Source organism: Megascapheus bottae, chromosome 16, assembly GCF_031878675.1.
Source record: "Megascapheus bottae isolate mThoBot1 chromosome 16, mThoBot2.hap1, whole genome shotgun sequence".
Classification (NCBI taxonomy): domain Eukaryota; kingdom Metazoa; phylum Chordata; class Mammalia; order Rodentia; family Geomyidae; genus Megascapheus; species Megascapheus bottae.
Window position 1 is genome coordinate 51,600,250 of NC_143524.1, and position 17,377 is coordinate 51,617,626.

A 17,377-nucleotide genomic window follows, 5' to 3' on the forward strand; every position below is an offset into this window, starting at 1 on the left:
TATTGATAACAAAAAATTAACAGGAGTTTGGAAACATATTCAGGGATTTGCATTTGGATTTAATGTAGCACCTGTTAATGAATATCACCAGTCCATGGAGGTCAGGTTCTCAAGGAATATTTAATCCACATTTTTTTGTTCATTTGATAGTTCTTTCATTTAACTTCCTGTATATTTACCATGGTTTAAGTTACCATGGTTAGAAGTTAGATTTGAAGCTACTCAGGAGGCTGAGATCTGAGGATCAAGGTTCAAAGCCAGCCCAGGTAATAAAGTCTGTCACACTCTTACCTCCATTAACCACCAGAAAACTGGAAGTGGCGCTGTGGCTCAAGGAGTAGGGTGGTAGCCTTGAGCTGAAGAGCTCAGAGACAGCACCCAGGCCCAGAGTTCAAGTCCCAGATTGTAAAGATGAGAAAACACAATCTCCTGCCATTGAATCATATAATAGCCATTTTGACTGGAAAGGAATGAGATAGATTCTAAATGTATTTTGGATTTTCATTTTCCTGATGGCACAACTTGTTGAAGCTTCTCCATGTGTTGTACTAATTCATATGCAAAACTTTCAGTGTGTTCATTATTTTTTGGTCAGTCCTGGGGCTTGAACTCAGGGCCTGAGCACTGTCCTTAGAAGCTTTCTCAAGGCTAGAGTTCTACCACTTGAGCCACAGCACCATTTCCAGTTTTTTTCTATGTATTTGGTACTGAGGAATCAAACCCGGGCCTTCATGCATGCTAGGCAAGCATGCTATCACTAGGCTAACCTCCTGGCCCTTGTTCATTTTTTTTTCATTTTTTGGTCTGAGACCAGGACTTGAACTAGGTACCTGCCACTTTCAATCATTGGCTAGCACTCTGCCAACTGAGCCACACCTCTGATTTCTCCTTTTGTGTCAGTCCTGGGGCTTGAACTCAGGGCTCAGGTTCTATTTCTGAGGGTTTTTTTTTTTTTGTCCTCAATGCTACTTTTCTAGCACTTGAAACAAATCTTCACTTCCATTTTTTTTTTTTGGTAGTTCCTTGGAGATAAGTGTTTCATGGACTTTCCTACACAGGCTGGCTTTGAGCCACAATCCTCAGATTTCAACCTGCTGAGTACCTAGTATTTTCTTTCTTTTTTGTTTTTGCCAGTCCTGGGGCTTGAACTCAGGGCCTGAGCACTGTCCTTAAGCTTTCTCAAGGCTAGAGATCTACCACTTGAGCTACTGTACCACTTCTGGCTTTTTCTGTATATGTGGTACCAAGGAAACGAACCCAGGTCTTTGTGCATGCTAGGCAAGCACTCTACCACTAGGCCCTTGTTCATTTTTTAGTTGAACTATTTCTCTCTCTCTCTCTCTCTCTCTCTCTCTCTCTCTCTCTCTCTCTCTCTCTCTCTCTTTCTCTCTCTCTCTCTCTCTCTTCTCTCTCTCTCTCTCTCTCTCTCTCTCTCCTCTCTCTCTCTCTCTCTCTCTCTCTCTCTCTCTCTCTCTCTCTCTCTCTTTTGTGATACTGCAGTTTGAACTCAGAGCCTCACACTTGCTAAGCAAGTAGGTTCTCTACCACTTATCCACTTATCCAGGAGCCCTTTTTTTGCATTTTTTTTTTTGTGGGTCATGGGGCTTGAACTCCGTTTAAGTGCTATCCCTGAGTTCTTCAGCTCAAGGCTACTGCCCTACCCTTGAGCCAAGCCCCATTTCCCATTTTCTAGAGGTTAATTGAAGATAAGAGTCTCAGGTCCTTTTGTGCCCAGGCTGGCTTTGAACCTTGATCCTCAGATCTCAGCCTCCTGTGTAGCTAGGATTACAGGCATGAGCCACCACACCTGGCTGCATTAGTTATTTTTGAGACAGGATTTTGTTTCCTTCCTGGGATGTGGGATGTGTGTCTGGCCTGAAATGGTACTTCTCATTTCCCATCATAGATAGGATGACAGGCCACTGCTTCCAACTTTTCTTGATATGAAGGCTCACAGACTTTTTTTTTCTATTCCTGGATTCACTCTACCACGAGGCTATGTTTCCGGCCCCTTTCCCCTCTCTCCTTTGCTTAACATTAGACACTATGTTAATGAGTTCTCAATATTAGGGTTTTTTTCTAAATATAAAGTCTGATATTTCTGAATTTCATTTGTTTCATTTGTCTACTGTTACTCATATACCATTCCACTTCTCCCTACACCTGGTGTTTTATTTCAATATGCAGAAATGTGCTGGAAATCTACAATCTAATGTCTTCCCTTGTTCTTTTCCTTTTTTCAACTATACAACATTCTACATAAGTTTATATGTATATATGTATATATATGTAGCTACATCTATCTGTCCGTCTGTCTGTCTGTCTGTCTGTCTGTCTGTCTGTCTGTCTGTCTGTCTAGATCTTGGTTCTCAAGGCTAGTTCTCTACCATTAGGCCAAACTCCTGGCCCAATGTTGGGAATGGAACCCAAGAATTTAAGCACACTTGGCATATGCTCTACCACTGACTGAGCTAAACAACCAACCTTAAAGAGACTAGAAAATATGGACTAGACACACCATTACTTTTACCTTAGAGAGGTTAGATCTGTAGTTAGCTTTAAAATTGGAACCAGAGCTAACCATACCATCTGAAGTGGGCCAACCTAATGCAGTAAATATAGAGAATAAAGCAGGTTGGTTTGGGGCCTTATATCAAGTCATTACTGCGATTTGGTACACACCAACATTCATGTGATAGTGGTTCCCCTCTTCCAGTGTGTGAATGTGTGTGTGTGTCCAGTTCTAGTTTTTTTTTTTCTGTTTAATTGGAGAATCTTAAGGAGCCAGGTTCTAGGGGCTCACTCCTGTAATCCTAGTTACTCAGGAGGCTGAGATCTGAGAATCTTTTCAAAGTCAGACCCAGCAGGAAAATCTGTGAAATCCTTCTTTTTTTTTTTTTTTTTTTTTTTTTTTTTTTTTTTTTTTTTTGCCGGTCCTGGGCTTGAGTTCAGGGCCTGAGCACTGTCCTTGGACTTTCTCAAGGCTAGAGCTCTACCACTTGAGCCTCGGCACCCTTGGCTTTTTTCTATGTATGTGGTACTGAGGAATCGAACCCAGGTCTTCGTGCATGCTAGGCAAGCACTCTACCACTAGGCCAAACTCCTGGCCCCTGTGAAATTCTTATCTCCAGCTAACCTCCAAAAATCCACAGGTGGAGCTGAGGCTTAAGTGACTACTATCCTTGAACAAAAATGCGTAGGGACAGCACCCAAGTTCAGGTCCCAGAACTGGGCCAAAAAAAAAAGTCTCAAGGATTTGTCTGCCTGGGTTGTTTTTGAACTTTGATTCTCAGGTATTAGTCTCCTTAGTAACTACGATTATATGTGTTAGCCGCTGTCACTGGCTTCCAGTCTTCCAGTGGATTTTATCAGTAGAAATTATGGAACCAGTTTTTCATATGAATACTTATTTGTGTCACATAACCCAGTTTCCCATATAATACATATGTCACATTGTTACTAACTTTAAAATAGAGATTTGTTGTTATTTCAAATAGAGATGGGTTGTTGGAAGAGCCTACAAAGTGGAATTGCCTGTGTAAACTGCAGTTTAAATATGAAGAAAATGGTGAATCTGATTAACTTTTGATTGCTTTCCACAGATTTGCCCATTTGGCAGCAGTGAAGCTATTAGAAGGGTTACAGAAATATGATATCAATGATCTGAATGAAATAGACGACAATGATATGAAATTTTTTATAAGGCATGGTGTTGAAGGAAGCACTGATGCCAAGGATGATTTAAGTCTTAGTGAATCGGAAAAAACAGATGCCAGAAGTGAGTATCTCCTCAGAAATAATGTAACTACTTTTAGATACAAGTTTGGAAAGTATTCTAAGGCAAATAATGTCTGAAAATTATATCTATGTAATATATAATATTAGTATATATATGCAGTATACATGCTAATATATCTATGTGTTTATGTTTTGACAACAAGAACCAATTCTAATTTTTTGTCTTAGGAGCTGTTTCAGGCATAGCCTCAGACTATCTTTTAAGAAGGAGAAGTTACAAATTTTTTTTTTTTTGCCAGTCCTGGGGCTTGAACTGAGCACTGTCCTTGGGCTTTCTCAAGGCTAGAGCTCTACCGCTCTACCACTTGTGCCACAGCACCACTTCTAGCTTTTTCTGTGTATGTAGTACTGAGGAATTGAGCCTAGGTCTTTATGCATGCTATGCAAGCACTCTACCAGTAGGCCAATTTCCTGGCCCAAGACATTTATTTTTAGTTTTATTTATTTTTTTGTGGGTCATGAGGCTTGAACTCTGGGTCTGGGCATTGTCCCTGAGCTCTTTAGCTCAAGGCTACAAACCTACCCCTGAGACACAGCTTAACTTCCCATTTTCTAGTGATTAATTGGAGATAAAAGTCTCATGTGCTTTAGTGCCATGGCTGGCTTTGAACCAGGCTCCTCAGATCTCAGCCTCCTGAGTTGCTAGGATTATAGGTATGAACAGCTGTGCCTGGCGACAGTTTTTTTTTTTTTAATGGATCATAAGAAATAGGGAAAAAGAACTCAAGAGCTGGGCATTCTGGTATATACTTGAAATCACAACTTGGAAGACTGCAGCAGGATGGTGACAAATTTGACTTGTACTACCTAGTGAAACATTCTCTCTCATGAGAGAATCAAACGAAGCCAAGTTAAGGATTCCCATGGTTGGTTGGCCTTTCTGTTTTTGTGTTTGCTTGTATGGAGGGTTGCTGGGCAAATGTTCTACCTCTTGAGCTATGCACCAGCTCTTTTACCTTCCTTCCTTTTCCAAATAGAGGGTTAAGGTTATTCCTCCAAATGTGATCCTCTCAATTTTGGACTTCTGAGTAGCTAGGATTATAGATATGAGGCCTGGTATCTGGCTACAAATAATTTTTTACAGCTAATAATAGCAACAAATAATTATTGTGTAGTCTGTTCTAAATATTTATAGTTATTGGAGCAACTGAGCACTACATAGGAACAAACTTACGTTCTGGTGGTGATCGTGGTCAGATGGGAGGGTGATAAGATATATGTGTTGAGAAGATGATGTAAGCACACACAGGGATATACACATATATACATGATCAAGGTGACTAAAGTATTCAGGATTGAAAAATCTGTGAAGTAATTCCTTTGAATAATTAACAAAATGAGTATCAGAAAGCTGAAACAAAGTTTGACTAGGGGAGGCTAGTGGGAGGGAATGGATGAATGAACAAGAAAACTGGGAAAGATAGAATCATAATACTCAAGGTGATAAATATGTGATAACAGAAGTGGAAAACGTAACATGAATCCAGGGGGAGAGGGTAGAAGGGGGGGATGGGAGAGAATGATGGAAGGGGGTGACTGGTCAAGGGGCATTAGACACATAGAGGACATATTGAGTTGTAATCCCCTGGTGTATACCCTTGAGTGTAGGTCAATGACACATTCATTTATTCACCAGTATGGATGAAATTCCTGGCATAATTAATTTTCCAAGCATACTTTAGTTCTACAAGGGCTGATACATAATTACCTGCACAAATTCCTGAGCTCCTAGAATCTCTGACATAGGTTGTGACTCCCTCTCAGATACTGGGACACCTCCATTTTTGTTTTGCTTTTTAACTTTTTTTTTTTTTTTTTTTTTTTGTGGGTCATGGGTCTTGAATTCGCCCTGGGTGCTGTCCCTGAGCTCTTCAGCTCAAGGCTACAGCCCTACCCCTGTAGCCAAGCCCCACGTCCTGTTTTTTAGAGGTTAATTGGAGATCAGAGTCTCAGGTCTTTTTGTGCTGGGCTGGCTTTGAACCTTGATCCTTAGATTTCAGCCTCATGAGTAGCTAGGATTATAAGCACGAGCCACCGCACCTGGCTTGCTTTTAACTTTTTTTGTATTGGAGAATTTTGTTGCCATTTCAGAAGCATTTACATGCACATTCAGCATTCAGTGCATTTGTTTCTTAAGATAAACTTTTTCTATATTTCTATTTCCTATTTTTTTTGCCAGTTATGGGACTTTAACTCTGACCTTGGCATTGTCCCTGAGCTCTTCAGCTCAAGACTAGTGCTCTACCATTTTGAGTCACAGCACCACTCTCTCTTTTCCATATATATATATATATATGTATGTATGTATATATATATATATATGTATATATATATATATATATATATACATAATTTTTTTTTGCCAGTCATGGGGATTGAACTCAGGGCCTGAGCACTGTCCTTGGGCTTTCTCAAGGCTAGAACTCTATCACTTGAGCCAGAGCACACCAGTTCCAGCTTTTTTCTATGTGTGTAGTACCGAGGAATTGAACACGGGTCTTTGTGCATGGTAGGCAAGCACTTTTACCACTAGGCTAAACTCCCAGCCCCAGTTTTCCTAGTTAATTGAAGATAAGAGTCTCACAGACTTTCTTGATTAAGGTAGCCTTGAACCATGATCTGCAGATCTCAGCCTCCTGAGTAGTTAGGATTACAGTCATGAGCCTCTGGTGCTGGCTTATTTCCTGGTTCTTTTTTTTTCATATATTTTTTATTGTAATTAATAGAAGGGTTACATTATATTCACCAGATAGAAGGTGCATTACTTCACAAATATTGATACACTTTCTCATGTCATGGTGCCCATTTCCCTCCTCTCCTCCCCACTGCACAACTTGATTTCCTCCTTCCCTCTCCTATTTCAAATAACCAATTAAGCATATATAAAATATATTAGATAGCAAGATGAAATATTGTAATAATATGAGATAACCAAGGGATAGCAAAAGTGATGAGAGATAACATAGAACATTAAGGACAAGATCAAGATCAGTCAGATCATGCCTTTTCTGGAGGTTGGTAGGAGGGAGATCCAAGCCGAATCTAGTTAGACTTAATTGTGCATCCATATTTCCAGTGGTATGGAAAGTCCATTTCCTTTCATAGGGTAAGAGTGGAATTTTTTTTCCATTTTTTAAACCATATTATAGAAACATATGCCAAAGTTTCTCTTTTCGCGATTACCACTGTTAGGATAACTTCAGTGCACTTAATCGTTGTCTTTTTGTGTGTTTGTATATCTTCCTAATTGTGTCTTTGCCTTGGTGTGCTCAGGCTGTCACAACCAAATGCGATAAAGTGGATACCTTAAAGAATAGACATTTATTTCTTTATGGTTTGTGAAGTCCTAAGTCAAAATCCAGCAGGATTGTTTTCAGGTGAAAGCTCTCTTTTTGTCTTTGATATGGCCAACGACATGGAGGGAAGAGTTAGAGGAAGAGTTGCAAGGAAGGAAGGGAATGGGGGAAAGATGAGGGAGGGAGGGGAAGAGATGCTTTCAAGTGTCTTTTCTTAAAATGGCACTAATCCTATGGGGAATAGGTGTCTAGCCTCATGTCATCTAATGCTAATCACCTTTCAGTGATCCTGTCTCTACATAATGTTACATTGGTGGCTAGGGTTTCAGCATATGAAATTTGGGGGAAAGATACTCAGTCTATAACAAATGGATTTTCATTATTCTAAATTTGCCCGCAGGTAAAAGTGGGGTACATTTTTTTTTCAAGGGGTCATGTTATCAGACTTACAAAAATGGATATCCAGAAGCCAGCAGGATAGTGTTCATTACTGAAATATATTAATTAAATTGAAGTCTAGGAATTATAACAAATTTTAATTTCTCTAGCATTTCTGCTGATGATTCAGCTACTGATGTAAAGCTTTCCTTCTAGTGTATTTACTCTTCAAAATCCTAACAATAATAATGGTCTACACTGTAATATTTGCAGTTTAGAGAACACTCATCATTTATAGTAAGCCCATGAGGTAGGTCACATGTATTTTTTTTTTCTTTTTATATCTCAAGAAATACTGAAGAACCTGAGATTCAGAGAAGCTGTTACTTGTCTAAAGTCATACAGTGACATAGAAGTAAGACTTTTTTAGGCTTCCTTTTATAGTGCCTATGTACCACACATGGAATTTTTTTTTTTCTGCCAGTCCTGGGCTTGAGCTCAGGGCCTGAGCACTGTCCTTGGACTTTCTCAAGGCTAGAGCTCTACCACTTGAGCCTCAGTACCACTTCTGGCTTTTTTCTATGTATGTAGTACCGAGAAATTGAACCCGGGTCTTTGTGCATGATAGGCAAGCACTCTACCACTGGGCCAAACTCAGGCCATACACATGGAATTTTATGATATTTGGTAGGAGAGCCATATGGTTTGTGCTAATCGGTGAGAAGATCTATTTCCATGGCTCTCTTCATAGGAGAAACATAAAAAGAATGTGGAAACTGAGACACAGGCAACTATCATGAGTGAGGGGAGTGTCGGCCAGTGACTCAGACTTCAGAACTTCCCACTTTCTACAGTATTACACTCTCAGCCTCAGGTCATTCATCTACAAAAATGCCTTTCTGCCAGGAAGATCTATTTATACAAGAATTTTATTTTCTAAGAAAACAACTGAATTTTTGTCTGCGTTTCTTGTTTATTTTTTTTCTTAAAAAATACTAAGGAGCCCTCAGAACTCTTGTCAGAGAGAACCTCGTTCTCTAGGGAGAAGAGCCCTGTTGAAGGGAGAACTAGAGGTGGAAGATTCTGATGTTAGTTTTTTTTTCTTTTAAGTTTCTAACATCAAGTACGTTGTTGGTAGTTCTGTAATATACTAGTAGTCCTTGTCAGTTTTTGTGAACCCTTCTTGTCTATAAAGTCATCATAATCTACTCCATGTTCCTGCAGAGCCTGCTTTGATAGAAGCATTTCGTTGCTTGCACATCTGAAACCCTGTCACCAGTATTTACTCTGCAGTGTATATCAGTATGTGAATGCCCCTCCTTTAAATCCCTCTCAAACCACACAGTGGCTTTAGAAGAAGTGCTTGAGAAGAACAACGTCCTATGAGTAAATGAGCTCTTCTCTGTCTAAATTGTGTTTTTCTTCAATTCTGTCTTACAGTGAGAGCTTATAAGAAAATAGCAGATTTGAGACACCTCCTAGAAATTGCTGAGAGCAACTATAGACACTTGGGTGGGATAACAGAAGAGGACCTGAAGCAGAAGAAAGAACAGCTTGAGTTTGAAAAGTAATATCCTTAAAACTCATAGTCTCTATTTTTGCTCCTATCATGTAGATCACAAACTTGTTCTTTTATGCCACTAAAAGTTCTACCCTATCTTTCCATCTAGTTTTTAAGTTTTGGTATATTTCAGTAGTATTACATGTATTCACATTGCTGTGAAACCAATCATTTCTTCTTATAAAAACTGTCATTCTTTAAGGAGTTAAGGTGTTTTGAGACCATAGTCTGTGAGTGTGTGCCTGTGTATGTTCATGTGCCAGTATTGGGGCTTGAACTCAGGGTCTCCTGATTATGCTTATCTTTTTTTTTTTTTTTTTTTTTTTGCCAGTCGTGGGCTTGAGCTCAGGGTGTGAGCACTGCCCTTGGACTTTCTCAGGGCTATTGCTCTACCCACTTGAGCTTCAGCACCACTTCTGGCTTTTTTTCCTATGTATGTGGTACCGAGGAATCGAACCCAGGTCTTCATGCATGCTAGGCCAGCACTCTACTACTAGGCCAAACTCCCAGCCCTATGCTTGTCTTTCTTGTTCATGGCTGACACTTTTTTTTTTGCCAGTCCTGGGCTTGAGCTCAGGGCCTGAGCACTGTCCCTGCACTTTCTCAAGGCTAGAGCTCTACCACTTGAGCCTCAGCACCACTTCTGCCTTTTTTCTATGTATGTGGTACTGAGGAATCGAACACAGGTCTTTGTGCATGCTTGGCAAGCACTCTACCACTAGGCCAAACTCCCGGCCCATGGATGACAGTCTTATGTCTATCACTTGGCATTTTTCTATAGTCTAGCATTTTGCTGGTTAATTGGACATGAAGTCTTACAGGTTTTTCTACCTGGGCTGGCTTTGAACTGTGATTCTAAACAGCTAGGTTTACAGTTATGCTAGGATTACAGTTATGAACTACCAGCAATAGCAAGACCTAAGCTCCTCAACCAGTATAAGTAACAGTCTTTAAATAACTCCATTAGCCAGGATGGCCCATTCTTTTTTCTTTTTCTTTTTTTTTGCTAGTCATGTGGCTTGAACTCAGGGCCTGAGTACTGTCCTTGGGCTTTTCTCAAGGATAGCACCTGTGCTACTTGAGCCACAGCACCGCTTCCAGCTTTTTCTATGTATGTGGTACTAAGGAATTGAACCCGGGTCTTCGTGCATGCTAGGCAAGCACTCTACCATTAGGCCAAACTCCCAGGCCCAGGGTGGTCCATTCTTAATGCTATGTGTGGATGCTAGTTGAGATTACAGGTTGATTGAAAAACATTTTCTTTTGGTAGGACTATCAAAGAACTGCAGGGCCAGCTGGACTATGAACGACTCCGTAGAGAAAAGTTAGAATGTCAGCTGGATGAATACCGAGCAGAGGTGGATCAACTCAAGGAAAACCTGGAGAAAACTCAGGTTCCCAGCATCGTGCCTATGGTTGGTGACCTTAACACATTTACATTTCTTGATAAAAAGTAATACAAGAAGGTCAAATGCTGGGTTCATGCCTGTAATCCTTGCTTTTCAAGAAGCTGAGATCTGAGGACCATGGTTCAAAGCCAGCCTGAGCAAGAAAGTTCTTGAGATTTTTATCTTCAATTATCCACCAAAAATTCAAAAGCAGAGCTGTAGCTCAAGTACTTAAGTGGCTTTGAGTAAAAAAAGCTCAGGGTTAGCATCTAGGGCCTGAGTTCAAGCTCCAGGACTGGCACACACACAAAAAAAGTATATAAGAGTGGCTATGAGTAAAAGCTTTGGGTTAGGACTATTTGACTTTAATTCCTGATTACAAGCCATTTTTGATTTGGTTAAGTCATTTAACCTCTTTATGCCTCAGTAGTTAAATGAAGATAATTATTTATACTTTGTACAGCTGATGTATGAATTAAAGAAACATACCTAGCTGGGTGCAATGGCTCACACCTGTAATCCCAGCTACTCAGGAGGCTAAGATCTGAGGGTCAAGGTTCAAAGCCCGCCTGGGCACAAAAGAACTCTTATCTCCAACTAACCTCTAGAAAATGGGAAGTGGAGCTTGGCTCAAGGTAGGATGGTAGCCTTGAGCTGAAGAGCTCAGAGACAATACCCAGGCCCAGGGGTAGGGTGTTAGCCTTGAGCTGAAGAGCTCAAGGACAGCGTCTAGGCCAAGTTAAAGCCCCGTGACCCACAAAAAAAAAAAAAAGAAAGAAACATACCTATATTTCTATTTGTAACTGTTAGTACATATCCATTTACATGCTCCCCCCTAACAGAGTAAAGCCATACCAGCCTAGTTGGTGTTATTTTTATACCAAATAATGAAAATATATTCCTCATAAGAAAAGTAAACAATAAGAATTCTGAGACAGCCGAGAGTATACATATGTTGATATTCTAACAGAAACAAAGTGCTTTGAATGGAATCTATTTTGAAAAGCTTTACTAGTTTTGTGTGTGTGTGTGTGTGTGTGTGTGTGTGTGTGTGTGTGTGTGTGTGTGTGTATGGGTGGGAGGGGTCATGGGGCTTGAACTTGGCCTGGGCACTGTCTCCGAGCTCTTTAGCTCAAGGCTACCACCCTACCCCTGAGTCTCAGCCCCACTTACCTTTTCTAGAGATTAATTGGAGATAAGAGTCTCTGGTTCTTTTGTGCCAGGCTGGCTTTGAACCTCGATCCTCAGATCTCAGCCTCCTGAGTAGTTAGGATTACAGGCGTGAGCCCAGCTAAGCTTCACTAGTTTTAAGAATATTGAAAGGAGGCCAGGAGTTTGGCCTAGTGGTAGAGTGCTTGCCTAGTGTGTAAGAAGACCCGGGTTTGATTCCTTGGCACCACATAACATAGAAAAAAACTGGAAGTGGTGCTGTGGCTCAAGTGTTAGAGTTTTAGCCTTGAGAAAGTCGAAGGACTTTCAAGTGCTCAGGCCCTGAATTCAGTCCCTACAACTGGCAAAAAAAAAAAAAGTACAGAGCATTTTTGACTAGAACTATTTAAAATAGTAAACATGTGTTTCCAGTCCTTCCCTTAATCCTTCCCATTTTTATTCTTTTGGATCAGGTCATGAGAATACCAAGAAGATGAGAAATGTTCAGGAATATCAGGGCATGGGAAAAGTAGAAGAGACGAGAGGTAAAGGGATGTTGTAAAAACAAAGAAGGAAGAGAAGGTCAGAGCTGTAAATCCCAGCACATTATTTGTACATTCCAGCTAGCAGTATGACATGAAATGTTAGTCTAAGATAGAAGACATATATGGATGTCCTCTTTAGGAGATGTGGTAGGTAGACAGGATTGACTGATTTCTCAAGGTACCTTCCTGTTTTAAGATTTGGCAGACTTGAGAGTTTATTTACACAAAACTCTAAAAGATTTACTTAGCATTTTTCCTTTTGAACAGACAATGTAGAAACATAAAAAATGTGTGCTAGCATGAAGAACTTAAATTTGATTTCCCTCTCCTTTGATTGCAGGAAGAAGACTCCCGTCAGTCCAGGAAAGAGAAGAGACAAGTGAAAAAGAAGTTGACTTCTGGGGGAGTGTTTGTGAGAAGGTACTAATCAATGAAGTAATTTAAAATAAACTTCCTTTCATTGCAAAAACTGATATAAATTTATGTAAGTCTGGAATTTATGTAAATCGTGGGATCACTTGGACAGGATACTATTCCCATTCTGAAGGAAGAAATGTTATAAGGTACTAGAGATTTTTAAAGTTACACACTCAGTTATACACATTGTCTTCCATTTTACTTTTATACATCTATAGAGGTGAGTAATTTTGCAAGTATCCATATAAACTCTAAAATATATAGTCTAGTAATCAAATCTAGAAATGTAATTCTAGGTATTAAAAATTATTAAAACTTGGGGCTGGCAGTTTGGCCTAATGCTAGAGTTGTTTGCTTAGCATGCACAAAGACCCGGGTTCGATACTTGGTACCACATGCATAGAAAAAGCCAGAAATGGTGCTGTGGTTCAAGTGGCAGAGTGCTAGCCTTAAGGAAAAGCCCAAGGATAGTGCTCAAGCCTTGAGTTCAAGTCCTATGACTGGCAAAAAAAACAATTAAAATTTGATTATGGTTGCATAAGAGAATATTTTGCTCTCTGGAGTATCTTTTACTATTACTGTACATAAGATTTAAAAAATTGTGCTTTTGGACAGGCATGGTAGTACACACCTATCCCTCACTTGGGAGGCTCAGGTAGGAGAGTCATGAATTTGGCAGCCAATCCGGGGTAAATGGTAAGACCCTGCCTGAAAGACAACAGTAAAAACTAAAATATCCTCCCCCAGTTTTATTATTTTTCAAGTGGCTTTTTTTTTTAAAGCAACTAGACTTGTGAGAAAATATAAGATCATTATGTTTTAGAAAGATCACATTTACAGTAGCAGTTTTACATAAAATGGAAATCTGCTATTATTTTTAAAACCTACCTTGTGCTTGCTAAGAATGCCTATTTAATCTGCTTCAGAATCCAGCCTTTGTCCTGTTTTACAAGCTTTAGAAGAAAGGAGTATAGATAAGAGACCTTGACTGGACAATAAGAAACACATGGCTAGGCAAGCACTTTAACCACTAGCCATGTGTTTCTTATTGTCCAGTCCAGGTCTCTTATCTATACTCCTTTCTTCTAAAGCTTGCATGCATGAAGACCCGGGTTTGATTCCTTGGTACCGCATACATAGAAAAAAGCCGGAAGTGGTGCTGAGGCTCAAGTGGTAGAGCTCTAGCCTTGAGAAAGTCCAAGGACAGTGCTCAGTCCCTGAGCTCAAGCCCAGGACTGGCACAAAAAAAAAAAAAAAAAAACCACATGGCTTTATTGTTTTCTTTTCTCTCCTCTTGAACTTCAATTAGTAGTTCTGTATTGTTTTGGCATTTTAGTTCAGAGTTCCTACTTCTGTTCTTTTCCTTCTGAGCCAGCAAAGATGGTGTTTTTAAATCCTGTCTTCTCTCACCATCTTGATTGCTGGTTTTGTGGCTTCTCTGGCAGCAGTTCTCATTATATATCAAGAAACTATCTAGCTTTGGACTCTCACTTGTACCCTTCATGATATTAAAGGCCATTTTAATCTGTTATCATCAGGACTTGTTTGCTGAGCAGTAGTTCCTGGCTGGTTAAAGGTCTGAACGTAAGTGGTAATGACTAGGCCATGCATGGTGGCTCATGCCTGTAATCCTGGCTACTCACAAAGTGGACATCAGGAGGATCACAGTTGAAAGCCAGCTTCTGCAAAAAGTTAGTGAGATCCTGGTTCAACAGAACAAGTGGGCTTTCCCCCCACCCCTGTTATCCCAGTTACATAGGAGGCCACAGGTTGCGGGGGAGGGGGTGGTGGTGGTCTGAGCTAGGTCTAAGGGAAAAAAATCAAGATCCTACCTGCAAATCAAATGTACAAATAAGGCTGGAGGTGAGATTCAAGTGATAGTACATTTGCTTAGCAAGATTAGGCAAAACCATACCAAACCAAAAAGCTGCTGGCCTTGAATTTGCAGTCCTACTTGTCTCCTGGGTACAGGAGTACAGATATGGATCACACCAGTATTGTCCTTTTGACAGAATGTCACTGTGGTTTCTAATACACTTTCAGTGTTTAGTAAAACCATTTATCGGTCACTTTCTTAATAATTTCCAGCTTCCCTTGTAACCAAGAAACCAAGCTGTGACCAATAGGCTATGAACCCAAATAGTATTTTAAATATTATCATACCCCCCTAAAGGGAAAAGGGCTTCTCACTTCTTCCCCCTTTCTTTGTGAATGAACACAACAGTAGCATGGTAAAGCAATAAACTAAGGAGTTAGAGCTCTCATTAGCCAGATGCTTTCTGACTAAAGAGAGTAAACCTATAGCTTATTTAATTCATAACTATTGAGTCTTATTTAGCATTAAAATTATAATTCCTGGGTAGAGTTCTAGCCTTGAGAAAGCCCAAGGACAGTGCTCAGGCCCTGTGCTCAAGGCCCAGGACTGGCAAAAATAAATAAATAAATATTCCCAAATCGCATACATTTAGGCAAATAGATTATTTTAAATTTTTTGGCCAGGACGGGCTTGACCTCAAGGCCTGAGCACTGTCGCTGAGCTTCTTTTGCTCAAGGATGGTGCTTTGCCACTTGAGCCACAGCACCACTTCCGACTCTCTCTTTTTATGTGGTACTGAGCAACTGAACCCAGGGCTTTGTGCATGCTAGGTGAGCACTCTACCCCTAAACCATCTCCCTCGCCCTGAAATCACATACACTTATTTACAATTCACATATATTAGTATCATGTTAGGTAAATGAAAAAAAACAAAAGTGAAAAGAAGATGGAAAGATGTATTTTATTCTCATGACTCAGATTGTCCATTTCCTTTTTTTTCTTGATTGGCAGTCCTAGGGTTTTGAATTCAGGGTTTCATGCATGCCAGGCACTTGAACCCCACCAGTAGTCCTTTGACTAATAAGGTCTCTTCTGTTTTAACCCAGGCTGGCCATAACAGTGAGCCTTTAAGTATTTCATACCATAGTTAGATGACAGGGACATGCCAACATAGCCAGCTTTTTATAATGTTGAGATGAGATCCTGCAGAAAACTGCTGCACTGCATTTATGTATGTGTGTGTATGTGTCTGACACTGGCAGTTGAACTCAGGGCCTCTTGCTTACATATACTGTACCACTTAGTCATTTTGCTTTAGGTGTTTTTCAAGTATGGTCTTGTGTTTTTGTCTGGATCACCTCATTGTGATCCTCCTACCTAAGCCTTCTGCAGAGGCCGGATTACTGTATCTGGTTTTTATTGAAATATCATCTATTTTCTTAGGTTGGCAGTGAACTACAGTTCTTCCATTTTCTGCTTCCCAAGTAAGAGGATTGTAAGTATGAGCCATACATCTGATTAGATTGCCTGTTTCTTGAGAAAGAATACTAAGGTTGGAGGCTACAAGTACATTGACTAAGATGTGACCTTGACTTTTGTTTCTTTTGTAGGTCATGGGGCTTGAACTTTGGGCTTGAGTGCTGTCCCTGACCACTTCAGCTCAAGACTACTGCCCTACTCCTTGAGCCACAGCCCCACTTTCTGTTTTCTAGTGGTTAACTGGAGATGAGTCTCTTGTTCTTTAGTGCCCAGGCTGGCTTAGAGCTGTGATTCTCAAGTCTCAGCCTTCTGAGTAGCTAGGATTACAGGCGTGAGCCACCATGCCCAGCTTAAGTTTGATTCTTGAGGTGTGTAATGAGGATAACATACCATTTGCCTAAGATGCAATTGTGAAATACAAGTAAATTTCTATGTATTATGTAATACATTTGTTACATAGTCAATAGTAAATATTCCTCAAAATGATATAGGTATCAGTGAAGGTAGTAACCACAGCCTTTCCACTGCCTCATTTTCTTTTTCATGGCAGAGTCTCAAGCTGACCTTGAATTCACAGTCCTCCTGCCTCAGTCTCCTGAGTGCTGGAATTATAGACAGGCATGCCTATTTTTCCTTTTTATTAATAATATTTTTAAGTCAAGCACCAGTGGGTTATGCTGCAATCCCGGCTACACCAGAGACTGAGCTCCGAGGAGCTCAGTGTTTGGTCAGCCAAGGCAGGAAAGTCCATGAGTTTTTTTTTTTTTTTTGGTGAGTCATGGGGCTCTCCCTGAGCTCCTCAGCTCAAGGCTACTACCCTACCCCTAGAGCCATAGCCCCACTTCCCCTTTTCTAGTGATTAATTGGAGATAATAGTCTCAGGGTCTTTAGTGCCTGGACTGGCTTTGAACCTCGATCCTCAGATCTCAGCCTCCTGAGTAGCTAGGAATACAGATGTGAGCCAACAAGCCCAGGTGGAAAGTCCAGGACTCTTATCTCCAATTAAATGCCAAAAAGCCATAAGTGGAGTTGCAGTGCAAGTGGTAAAGCACTAGCCTTGAGCACAAAAGCTTAGAGATAATGCCTAGGCCCTGAGTTCAAGCCCCAGAACCAGCACAAAAATCATATTAAAAAAATAACTTTTCCCCACCCCATTCCTTCCCACATTAAATTCTTAATGTTTCATAAAATAAGCTAATTGACCTGAAAAGGTTTTCCTAGGTTCACAATGGTCCCTGCATAATGTAGTCTGGCCTGTCTTATCACCATAGTGTAAATGAGCAGGTTATAACTCAGTATGCACATATGGCTCTGAGCAAAGAGAGGTAATAAATCCTTTAGGGGACATCTCACCATTCACAAAAATACCTAAAATGTGTAAGTATTTGAGAAATTCAATATAAATGAAATATTTACAACATATCTATAATCAAATGTTTAAAATACTTAAAAGTTTAGACTACATCCTTGAGAGATTTACTCATGGATAACATTCATATTACTTAGAGACCTTTTAGGAACTCACAGCTTGGCTGGAGTTTAACCTGTAT

The 17,377-nt window shown here is 40.2% G+C and overlaps 1 protein-coding gene across 2 annotated transcripts in view; it reads left to right on the forward strand.

Moving 5' to 3' along the window:
• Window positions 1-16,231, forward strand: part of Ankrd42 (ankyrin repeat domain 42) — a 34,865-nt gene extending 18,634 nt beyond the window's left edge. Inside the window, exons 7-12 of one of the 2 annotated variants that reach the window (XM_090348542.1) lie at window positions 3,603-3,778; window positions 8,913-9,039; window positions 10,304-10,448; window positions 12,456-12,535; window positions 15,792-15,843; window positions 15,959-16,231. In XM_090348542.1, the coding sequence (XP_090204668.1) occupies window positions 3,603-3,778; window positions 8,913-9,039; window positions 10,304-10,448; window positions 12,456-12,535; window positions 15,792-15,843; window positions 15,959-15,985 (607 nt within the window). In that variant the 3' untranslated portion in view covers window positions 15,986-16,231. Of the gene's footprint in view, window positions 1-3,602; window positions 3,779-8,912; window positions 9,040-10,303; window positions 10,449-12,455; window positions 12,543-15,791; window positions 15,844-15,958 lie in introns of those variants that run through there. The other variant, XM_090348543.1, reaches the window with a different exon arrangement.
• The last annotated feature ends 1,146 nt before the right edge of the window (window positions 16,232-17,377 follow it).